The 11,485-nt window shown below is 59.3% G+C and overlaps 1 protein-coding gene across 1 annotated transcript; it reads right to left on the bottom strand.

Annotated features, from left to right (window-relative positions):
* Positions 1-1,300: 1,300 nt before the first annotated feature.
* Positions 1,301-10,966, bottom strand: CCNE1 (cyclin E1). Its single transcript, XM_053915472.1, has 12 exons — positions 10,788-10,966; positions 10,293-10,335; positions 10,097-10,184; positions 9,819-9,887; positions 6,283-6,428; positions 6,050-6,185; positions 3,604-3,750; positions 2,923-3,018; positions 2,591-2,725; positions 2,382-2,493; positions 2,128-2,285; positions 1,301-1,898 (listed from the first exon to the last, which is right to left on the bottom strand). The coding sequence occupies exons 2-12, from the start codon at positions 10,304-10,306 to the stop codon at positions 1,776-1,778; spliced, it is 1,224 nt and encodes a 407-aa protein (XP_053771447.1). The 5' UTR covers positions 10,307-10,335; positions 10,788-10,966; the 3' UTR covers positions 1,301-1,775.
* Positions 10,967-11,485: the final 519 nt, after the last annotated feature.

Below are 11,485 nucleotides of genomic sequence, written 5' to 3' on the forward strand. Positions count from 1 at the left end.
CTGAATCACGCAACAAGGACTTGGCAAAGGGGCGTGTAGGGCCAGCCCGAAAGGGGCTTGAGTTTGGAGGGAGCTCCTTGGAGAGGGGCACCACCTCACCGTAGCAGGGGCTCTAGGGTCCCTGGCAGAGCTGCAGAAAATAATCGATCACTATAAATCGCCCATACCCATCGGGACTTAGCCTTTACCGGCACAGATGATGGACAGCTGCCCATAGCAACACTGTTATTTTAAAAAATACGTCAATTTCCAGGAATGCAGCGTTTCAGCAGTTTCACAGATGAGGCCGACCCGTTCCATCACGTTCAACGAGACCCCGCAAGGTGACTTCTTGCCTATCGATCAGTCATTTAGTGTCCCTCAGACATACTCTCCAGCCGCTGTGACTTCACATTTGTCAAGCTCTCCAACACACAAAACTCTGAAAATGGACATGTTTTTAGTGCCATCTTTTTGCACAGAAAATGCCTAATATGAATCAGCCACTTTTAGGATTCTTTGCAAGTCACTTGCTAGTGACCACCATTAACAACTCGCTCCTTTTTAAGGCGAGAGCACCTGTCTGCATGGGGGACGCACCGGGCAGCCGCATGATCAGGGTACGCAGGGTATCAGCCGGACACTCAGAACACGCTTTTACTAGGAAGCCGCCCTGGAACCTGCCAGAACCGCAACATCGCAACGTGAAGTATGTGCGCTCCCACTTCGCGGAGTTATGACACATTGAAAACGGTGGTTTTGCTCAGGACTTCAGAGTATTTTTTACAGAATGAGAGAAAACACCAAGCTGAAAATAAATTTATCTGCTCATGCACCCTCCCTTTGATGAGCCCACGCGTACGCCACGTCATTGTGAGGCGCAGGAGCACGAACTGGGCGCGGGCTCCGAGTTGAGTGTGCCACGCACCCCAAGCCTTCGCGTGGCAATGGCGTCCCCCAGGAGCCAGACCCGGGGCGACTCCATCGGTGGCCGGGCTCGGAGCTTGTCCCACATCACGGCCTTGGGCTGTACCCGACTTCACTTGGCATTTCCTCCTTCACAGTAGCCCGGCCACTGTGTGAAGGTCTCCCAAACGAACTTTAGGGTGGGTGAGGCCCTGTGCGGCCCCATGGGAGCCCCCACCCAGCTCGGGGGCCCCGGGGAGGCAAGTGAGGCAGCACCCTGAGCTTTCCCAGTTTCCTTTTAAACGCATTTGCTGGAAAGGGTAAGCTTTAGGAAGCAGGCAGTTCAAGTCAGGAACTTAACATGAAGTTGCCTTCTAACTTGAATGACCAGACGTAGCTCATAAAACCAGCTGTCTCAAAGACAGTGTTACCTTTATTAAAAACAGACAGACGTAGCAGCACTCAGAAACAACAGTTCATAGAAGGCATTGTCCATTGTCAACCGACAACGTGGACGGCGGGCCCAGCGCTCACACCTGTCCCATGCAGCACCACACACCCAGGACACCCGCGGGGAGGCCAGCAGCACCACGAGCTCCTCAGCTCCCGGCCTCAGTGTCCACCAGGCCAAGCAGCACCCTCCGTAGCAGCATCGGGAGCACGCACTGGCGCCTGGAGGTGGCTGGTGCACTTGACCCACTCAGGAAAAAAACCCAAGCATGCCATGAGAACGCCTCTCCCTGCCCCGCACCATCCACAGACACCTGTGCTTCAGGAGAGACAGCTCTCCCGGGCCGAGTCTGGGTGGCTGAGGTGGCCCCCCGGCACAGGCCCGCGGGGACCTGAGCCAGCGGCTGGGCACGACTGTCTTTGGTGAAGAGGCTGGAGTGTCACGCTGCGTCCTGGTCCCCGCTCTGCTTCTTGCCGCTCGGCGGCGGGGTGAGGAGCCCGGACGGGAGAGGAGAAAGCCTGTTTTGCTCAGACAGCAGGGCTTTCTTAGCCTGGGCTTTGTCCTGCGCGGAAGAAGAAAAGCGAGGGGTGTGGGGTGGAAGAATGTGCTTCGGGCAGAGCTCACTGTGCGCGTTGCTCCGGGGGGGCGGGGAGGAACAGCAAGAACACTCTAGAAGTCTGTGCCACGCCACACAACACGCAGAGGCACATGTACTACTGAGCACAACTTTCCTTCCTGAGGGGTTGGGAGGGGACCTGACTTGAGGCACCGTGTCTGGGGACAAGACTCACCAGCAGGTCCAAGCTGCTCAGGTGCGTCTGGATGTTGTGGGCGTCTTCAGCAGGAACGCCCCGGAACTGCTTCAGCTTGGAACTGCCCGTCTCCCTGATGACCATGGCGAAGGGCACCATCCACTTGACGCACTTCTCGATGTCACTCCACTGGAACCCTGCAACCGACAGGCGTGCCAGGCTCCGCCCAGGCCAGCCACCGCCCCCAAGCCCCCGCGCCGGGGACACCGGGGACACCTGGGACGCAGACCTACCGGAGACCTTCTGCATCAGCTCGCACGAGGAGAAATGGTACAGCGCAGAAGCTGCCAGGACGCCATAGGAAAACTCTAAGCAGCCAACGTCCAGGACGCATAGATCCAAAAGCTGCACGAAGAACAGGGCGCTGAGTGGCTGGCCGACACCCACCAGGTGGAGCCTCGGGCTGGGGGTTAGGGCAGGCGCCCCTGTCCCCGGCACTGACCTCCACAATCTGGATGAAGACGTGCTGGGGATACTGAGGCAGGAGCACCTCGTACAGGTCGTTCAGATAGGCCACCTGCATGTACACGTTCAGCCAGGACACGATGGTCAGGGGACTTAAGTGCCACTTGAGAGCCTGTGGGCAACAAGGAAGAGGCCCGTGGTTGGGAAAGGAAAGACGACTCTGCTCCCCTCTGTCCTCCAAAGGAGGTGAAAACGCAGACCGGGCCCAGGGACCCAGGACCCGTGTGCCCAGCGGGACCATGCCCGGCCAGGTGCACTCCGGGGTGTGGGAGGTGATACGTGGCTGAGAGAGAAGGCACTATGGCCGACCTTCATGATGATCAGCTCCATGGTGAGAATGTCGTCTCCTGAACAGGCCCCATCCGTGACGTAAGCAAACTGGTGCAGCTTGGGAGGATAGATCTCCTACGAGGAAAGAATGGAAGAAACCAGTAGCAAAAGCCACCCGTCCTCCTCCCTGCTCCCCCGCACCTGTAATGAACAGCTGGAGTTGTTGTTCCTAGCTTCCTGGCCTGGAGAGAGCGGGGTGCGCTGCTGATGGGCAGAACCCCAGAGCCGCTGTGGTGGATCCCATGGCGTGAAAGAGAGAATGCCACACCCGCCCTCTCCTATCACTCACTCACTCACTCACTCAAACTTCCACTTCCTGGGAACACCTTCGAAATTTTCATCTTTCAAAAGACCTTTAGCAACATCTTTGAAAGCCGGGCCCATCCACCCTTCCCGTCACACTGGCATTTCAATCCTCTCAGGCCAAGGTCTAATATTTTTGCTCCAAGTCACTGCAATGACCTAGGCATTTTACGCACTCATGCTTTTCGCTCTCGGTTAACTTTTAGCATTTTTTTCTTTTGGCGTTTCTTAACTTTAGAAGGCCTCCAATAAGAAAAGTGTAGGGTATGCGTCAGAGACAGAGCCGACCTCACCCCACGCTCAGCAAGACCCGGGGAGTGGCAAAGGCCGTGTCACAAGCAGCTGGCGGCCACGCACCTCGAGCTTGGCAGCGATAAACAGGGACGAGATGCCGATGAGCTGCAGGAGCGTCTTCACAACGTCCTGCTGCGTGGCCATGTACCGGTCGAAGAAGTCCTGCGCCAGGTAAAACGTCTCTCTGTGAAGCTTGTAGACTTCGCACACCTGAAAATGCGTTGAGTGAGTTTTAGAATAGTTGCGTGAGGAGAGACAGGAAGACAAAGCCTCGCCCTGCATTTGGGGAAGGACAACATCCGTGAGTCAAGAGAGAAGTCGGCTTTGCGAAGGGACGGTCCTCTTGCTCGTCCCTAAGCACGGGCCCAGTGGAAACGGACTCGGGCGGGAGGGGGCGGGGGCCGCGCTCTGCAACAACTTCAGAGCACGCGTTCGCAGCCTGGTGGAACTGCCTGTCACGGAAAAACCAGATCTTCTCAGAGTGCTGCCCCCCTTTGGAAGTTTCGTTATGGCTCCAGGAAAGCATGACCCCATTTCCTCACGACTGGGCGACACCAGGAAGAGAGTGGACAGGCCGGAACGTACATCTACCAGAGGCTGCGATATACCCAAACTCTCCATGCCCTGCCCCCGAGCTGCTTACAGGCGCGAGGCTGGAGTCGTGCCCTCGAGCCCACACCCACAGGCGACCTGTGCCGCAAACCCAGGGCTGGCGCGGCAGAGGCCTGCCACTCCTCACCAGGGCACCTGTCTGCGCAGTGCCTCGCGGGGTTCCCAAGTAGAGGAGGCGCCCAGAAACCACCAGAGAAACAGCACTAGACACCCCGTCAACCACCTCAGCGTGGCAGACCGCTGACCAGGTGGGTCTGAACCACGCAGGCCCAAGGCCACAGATTCGCTTTCAGCAAACACCAGTGCTATCCTTGTGTGTCCCCTTCCTGATGATCTTCTTAACACCGCCGCCCTGTGCCCCTCACTACCGTAAGGCACAGGTGGCAAACACAAGGCCTGCGGGCTGAATCCGGCCTCCACCTTGTTTTATCCGGCCCGGCACCTTGTTTCTACCCGACGGCAGTGCCGAGCTGTCACTTAACTGTTAAGGAGCAGTTACATTTACACAGTCCTCAAATTACATTCAGCTCTTTGAAGGCAACTGCGAGGCTGATGTGGCCCCCCGTGAAAATGAGTTTGACACCCGATATTCACTATCTGTAATCCACACAAATCATGCAAGACAAATACTGCTGGAAGATGTCACAGCCCCGGCTGGTGTGGCTCGGTGGATTGAGCGCCACCTGTGAACTGACGGGTGGCTGGTTTGATTCCCCACCGGGGCACATGCCTGGGCTGTGGGCCAGGTCCCGGGTTGGGGGCACGTGAGAGGCGACCAATCAATGTATCTCTCACACAGTGATGTTTCTCTCCCTCCATCACCTCTCTCTAAAAGTAAACAAACGAGACCTTTAAAAAAAGTTAGTGAATAAAGTGGTGGCAGAGGCTATCAGAGAGCAGTGACCCGCACCCCACTGGGTGCATCTGAAAGCAGTTTAGTCAACAAAGATCGAACACCCACGATCACAGGTCCCTGAGAAAGACCACCTTTGCGAAGACCAAAACCCTGACGGCAAAGACCAACCGCCCATCACCCTAGACCCAAGTGCAGAAATGGGGCGGAAGGCGGGGCTCCCGCTGTGACCGGGCAGGGACCACCCGGTGTTGTCATGAGGACGGCCCCGCCACCTTCCTGCCCTTCCTTCCGCCGCCATACTGGGGAAACTCGGCCTGACCTCAGGTCCCATGGTCACCGAGCTGCCCCTCGCCCGTGGCCAACAGGACAATGACAAGAGTGAGCCTTCTTAGCACTGAGACTGCTCGATCCCACCCAAAGCTTGGTCACCAACGCACCTGCCAGACTGATTTAGGGCCACGAGGGGGAACTGTGGGCGGGAAGGGGGCTGATGGAAAGGAGCCTCCCAGGGTGATCCGGTCATCCGTTCCTGACTGGGAAGGTCATGGTGGGTGGCCATGCAGCCACGCCCCCGACACGCCACCTCGGTAGTGAAAGGTTCTAAGCCAGTCCTGTCCCCCGTCTCTGTGCATCTAGGTTGACACACCTTTGAGATGCCAGAAGTGATTCCCCTCCAGGTGGGCGAGGGTCTTAATCCTCAAGAGAGCACATAATCTTAACTCCCCTGTAACCCCGCCCCTACTTTGCTCCCTCCCACCCTCAGGTAACCTCCCCCGCTCCCTCCTTGACTCCAAGGGCATAAAGGCTGCAAAACTGTACAGGAAAAAAAATAGATGCCAAGTTAAAAACATCCAGGGGGTACAGAGACTTCAGAAATTCTTTCAAGGAAGCACGCAAGCAAACGAGGAAAAAGTGAGACCGTGGTAGTGTGACCACAGCGTCGAAGGCTCGGAATGTGCCGTGGGACCAAACCCATGAGATCGGATCGGCTCGAAGGTCTACAAAGGGCCCTGCTGCCAGCCGCCAGGGAGACCAGCTCACCTCCATCAGCCAGTCCAGGAGAATCGCTCGCATCTTCGGCTGCAGGAGAGGGTGCCGCTGCAGAAAGTGCTTGTCCCTCAGGTACGTCTTCTCCTTGTTCAGCATGATCTTCCAAACCTCCTCTCGATTTGCCCAGCTGCAGAAAACACCGCCAGGCGACAAGGCGACAGACAGGGTCAGTGTGCGCCCACAGCACCGATGGGCGGGGCCGCGAGGCGCGGGCAGGCACTCACTTCAGCATAGGCAGGGGCGAGGCTCGGGCCGGCCTGGCGATGGGGGGCTTGTTCGCGGAGCTCGGGTACCCCAGCTCGTCCTGGTCTTTGTCTGGCGTGGGGATCAGGGCGCACGGGTTCTCACAGGCTGCATGGTCGTCCCAAGGCTAAAAAGGAAAGACATGTTTTTCAATGTTGATGGAAACCAGCTACTTTCATGTGCAGTGATTTATGGAAGAGCCAGTAATTCAAGGCGTGTCTTCACTCGGGAGAGCCACCTCCAGGCTAAAGTGGATGTCCTGGCCAAAGTGGGGCGGAGACGCCTGGGTGAGGAAGAGCCACGGGAAGGACCCCGAGCTTTCATTCCACCACCATCTGAGCTCCAAGGTCCACAAGTGTGAGTCAGCATCTGAGAAAATGCTGAGGGCGGGAGCATTCCACCTCTGCTCGTCCTTGTCCCACCCTTGTCCCAAGAGGCAGGAGCACCCTTGTCCCAAGAGGCAGGAGCGGCACCGGGAGTGCAGGAGGGGCGAGACACTGCCCACTGCGAACGACTCTCAGACTGTCACCAAAACCAGAGCACAGGTCCACGTGCAGCTTGGCGAGACACTGGGCACAACGGTAGTGCCCTGGGGGATGGCTCGGTCACGATTTGTTTTTTAACAGGTACAGCCCAGCTACAAAAATTCTTAGCCCTGGCTGGTGTGGCTCAGTGGACTGAGCACTAGCCTGCAGACTGAAAGGTGGTCGGTTCAATTCCCAGTCAGGGCACAGGCCTGGGTTGTGGGCCAGGTCCCCAGCTGGGGGTGTGTGAGAAGCAACCACACATTGTGTTTCTGTCCCTCTCTTTCTCCCTCGCTCCCCCTCTGTCTAAAAAGAAATAAAACATTTAAAAATAAATAAAATTAGAAAACTTCTCAGAAGCGGAAGGCAGAATTGCCAACAAAAGTACTTACACAAGCACTCCCCATTCACAAGAATAAAAGATCAAAAGTGTAAATCGCCGTCCACGACTGTTTCCCCACTTTGAACAACACGTCCTTGGGCTGCGGGACCAGCCGAACATGCTACGTAACAGGGACCTTTTGTTTCCCTCCACTCAAAACAGAACGGCAAGAATCTCTGCCAGCGGGAACCAAGTCGAGCCACAGGCACAGGTGATACCAACGTCTGTGGGACAGACGCCTCGATGCCAAGACCTTTGACTCCAGCCCCGAAGCCACACACCAGAGGGTTAGACACAACCAAATGACGCGTGAACACACCGTCACTGAAAAGCAAACGGGGGGCTTTTCCTTTCAAGATGCTGGATATCTAACCTTATTCAATTTGCAATATCTAGAAAATACCTAGGTCCCTTGACCATTTAGGAAATTTTCAGTATAAAGCTACGGTTTATCGTCCTCCCCCAAAAACAAGCCTGTAACCGATTTTTAAAAACTTTCCTCCCCGGTCCCCCTTCCCCTCTGGTAACCACCATTCTGTTTTCTTACATGGCTGATTTTTGAAATGATAAGATGGCGCTTCTGCTGACCGTGTGGCAGGTGACAGCCTGCCAGCATGGAAGCCTGCGGGAGTCTGATGCTGCAAGGTCCTGGCCGGAGAAGGCAAGGACAACTGAGCTGACCACAAACAAGCGTGGGGCTGGGGCTCTAGGTCTGCCTGTCCCAGCCCCCCGGGGCTTCAGGGGGCCCGAGCAGTCCCGGGGCACCGAGGAGAGCAAAACCAGAGCTGCTGTGGCTCCGGGTGCAGGGCACACAGACGACCCAGGCAGCTCTTGCAGACCCTGCCGGATGGCAGGCGGCCTCCCCTTCTCGTTCTGGTCTCCTTCCTCGACCAAACAGCGGTTAGCCGCTCTTCGGGAAGGAGTTCTGGAGAGTGGCAAGAGCCCAACCCTGCCTGTTCCTGACAGCCCGGCTCCTCGTGCCCCTTAGAGTTGGCAGAGAACTGCCTACACAAAAGGGCATCCTGAGAACCGATGGAAGTCCAGGCTTCCGCCTCTGTGAGAAAGCTGCGTCCCGCACGACAACAGGGACCTGTCAGATGGACTTCGGTGAAGTCCACTCCCCCCGAGCCCAGGGGACAGTCACAGGCCCCATGCGGTCCCGGTGGAGCAGCTACACGGAGGTGGGCGTGGCAGCTGCTGTGCTGGGCCAGCTGGGGTAACATGTAATTCTGTGTAACAGGCAAAAGGGCTCCGTGTCGCCCCAAATCCTAGCTTCATGAGTGGACACAGAGAAGAAATAGCCAGACTCCAACTGCTCCATGAAGAGCCGGTGACATCCTAGCCATCCGCCCTACCGAACACACACAAAGTGATCCTTCAAAACAGACACCCCTCTAAACACCAGAAGTCAGCGTGGACACCACGTCTGCCGCGCCCTCCATCGGAAATTCAGTGCAAGCACAGCTGACAAATAACCAAACTTGAATTTCAAAAAGTAGAGAGACCCACAAAAGTCCGCTTGCTTGGTTTCACGATCGGTTGTAAGGGGAGAAAAAGAACAAAAAGGAAAGAACTTGGGATGCACTGTCTTATTTCCTGTTCTCAAGTGAAGTATTTCTTCTCTGAACGGAGAAGGAAGTCACAAACCCCCGCGCCCTATTTGGCGGCACCGGCCCAGAAATGCGCATTGCCAGGCCCTCCTGTGCAGGGGCGCCGACTGCACACAACGTGGGCCGTGGCTACTGCCCACTGTCCCCTGTGTCGGGGCCGCGGCCCTGGGCTCAGACACCATTCCGGCTCACGTTCACCTGTGACGGGGTCAGGAGGCCTGGCCGGCTAGTCTGGAGATAGGCAGCTTCCCGGCTGCAGCTGTAACTACAGTCTGCAGCCACTTCTGGAGGTAAAGAGATAATACAAGCTTTTCGGCCACAAACTTCTGATATTATAATGTTATCAGGAGCACGCGGGAAATGTGGCGGGAAGTCCACGAAGGAGGGGCGAGAGGCTTGGGCTAGTCAGTAAAAAAGTGTGTGGGACACACACATCGTCACACAGCACGGCCCACTGGCCCTCGGGCTGAGGCCGGGGGCGCTGCAGGCGGCGACCACCACAGGCCACAGCCAGGTGGGCTGGAAGAGCTTCCAGAAGCAGGGTTCAAGTTTTAAACCTGACCTACAGGCAGCAGGAGAGGCAGGGAGGGCCGTCAGCTCTGTGATGAAAACCCAACTGTGCGTGGGGGGAGCCGTCTGTGAACACAGACAAGCCCCCTCATCCCAGGCACCCAGAGAGCCACGGGTCCGGCCCTCCCCCAGTTCAGCAGCCCAGAGAGGAGGCTGGAGGCCGGACTCCGCCTCAGGCCGCTGAGGCTCAGTTTCCTCGAGGGCAGAAGGAAAGGACCGAGTTACTTCCCGTTCACTACAGTTCTTCCGGACATGGGCACATGTTTCCATACCCAAGGCTGGCAGAGGTCGCGCCCCCTGACCTGCGCGGCGCACAGCCACAGGACCGCGGCCACGGAGAAAAGCCTTCCGAACGTGGCCAGACAGGACGAGACCCCACTGACCCACGGGCAGGCAGCCCCCACTCAGGCCCAACCAGCAAGCGAGCCCACCTGACTGCCGCACTGGCTTCTCTCGGGCTTGTCGATTTTGCCAATTTCTTCGTCGGGATCCTGCAAAAACTGACAGCAGACAACCCCGAACGCCAGGCAGCGCGCAGACGAAACACACGGAGAAGAGAAAGAAAGCTGGTTGGGTTGCGAACAGCTTTTCCGCAAACGCGCCCGGTCCCTTCGCACCCCCCAATCAATAACTACCTGGGCAGAGCCCCGACAGGCACCCAGGTAAGATGGGGGGCCCATGCGCCCCCACCTGTCTCCTTTGTACTCACTACGGCCACATTTGCCTTCCTCTTCCTGGAGTGAGCGGAGACGTCGGCGCCGCTCTCCTCCTTCATGTCGTCAGGCTCCTTGGCATCCCTGCAAAGCCAGGGTGGCACCAAGGTGAGGGCGAGTGGTCCCGGGTGCGGGCCACCCCTCCCCCACCGCCGCACACACTCCCTTCCCCGCAGGGGCCGGGCCACTCACCTCTCCCTCGGCATGGCGTGGGGCGCGGGGTCAGACCTGAGGCCTGCGGGGCACGAAGCGGGCCATGGGGTGAGCACGTTCCGAGGCAGGCACCCGGGCCTGCGGGCCCTCCCCGAACACCCCTCCCCCTCCCGCGCGGCAGCGGCGGGAGCCTCCCGGCCCGGTTGGGAAAATGGCCGATGGGCCCGGGGTGGCTTGTCACCCACGGCGCCGCCAACAGCCCGCGATACCGGGTCCGAACCCGGGGTTGGGGGGGCCCCGACACCCTCCGAAAGCTCCGCCAGCCCATCGACGCCCTCGCGGCCCGGGCTGCCTCAGTCTCCCCCTCAACATTTCCCCTGCTCCCCTCTGAGACACCCTGCCCGGGCACCCCGCGCTGACGCCCCCGGGGACCCAGCGACCCGGCCTCGCCCCACCCCCACCCCACCCCACCCGTGCTGGCCGGACCCGGGAGTCCTCGCCCGCCGCTCCGTTCGCAGCCGCGCGGGGCCTCACCCGAAGCCGGGTCGCGACAGGCAGGCAGCACGCGCCGAGGCCGGAGGCAGGCGAGCTGAGGGGCGAGCGGGAGGCCGGGAGCCGGGAGGCGGTGGCGGCGAGCGCGCGGCGGTGGCGGGATCCGCGCCTGCCCCCTACACCGCGCTGGCGGTCGAGCCGGCTGCTCCTGCGCCCGGCGAAGAGCGGGACATTTAAAAATCTCAGCGCGCGGAACCGGCCCCCGGCCCGCCCCCGCACCCTCCCGCCACCCTCGGCCCCGCCCCGCGGAGCGCCCGGACTGCCCGGCGCGGTGTTCAGCACCGCCCTCAGCCGCGAGGACTGGAGGAGAAGCCGGACCGCTGGGGGCGGGGCCACCTCAGGGGCTGGGTTAGGGGCGGAACCGGAGTTGGTGGGGCGGGGTTAAGTGGTGGCGTCAGCGCGCCGGAGGGCGGAGCCAGTAAGGTGGGCGGGGCTAAATGACAGGGCCTGCGCGCCGGAGGGGCGGGGTCCAGTGACAGGGCCTGCGCGGGGCTGGGCGCGGGAGGCTGGCTGGCGCGCGCCGCGGAGGGCGGGGCCGCGCCGGGCAGACGCGGCGAGAAGCCGCGTGGCCGGCCCTGGGGGAATGTAAACACGGTGGGCGACAAGGGTTCGGGCCTGGCAGCAGTCCGGCTAGGTAGGGCCAAGGTTCCGCCCGGGGGCTGGTCTGGAGGACCTGCAGT

Source organism: Desmodus rotundus, chromosome 12, assembly GCF_022682495.2.
Source record: "Desmodus rotundus isolate HL8 chromosome 12, HLdesRot8A.1, whole genome shotgun sequence".
Lineage (NCBI taxonomy): Eukaryota > Metazoa > Chordata > Mammalia > Chiroptera > Phyllostomidae > Desmodus > Desmodus rotundus.

Coding starts and splice junctions, on each gene's coding strand:
- CCNE1 (XM_053915472.1), bottom strand. Junction 2,726..2,922: donor TGGAGCTGATCATCATGAAG/GTCGGCCATAGT, acceptor TGTTGCCCACAG/GCTCTCAAGTGGCACTTAAG. Junction 1,899..2,127: donor TGAGCAGCTTGGACCTGCTG/GTGAGTCTTGTC, acceptor TCTTCCGCGCAG/GACAAAGCCCAGGCTAAGAA.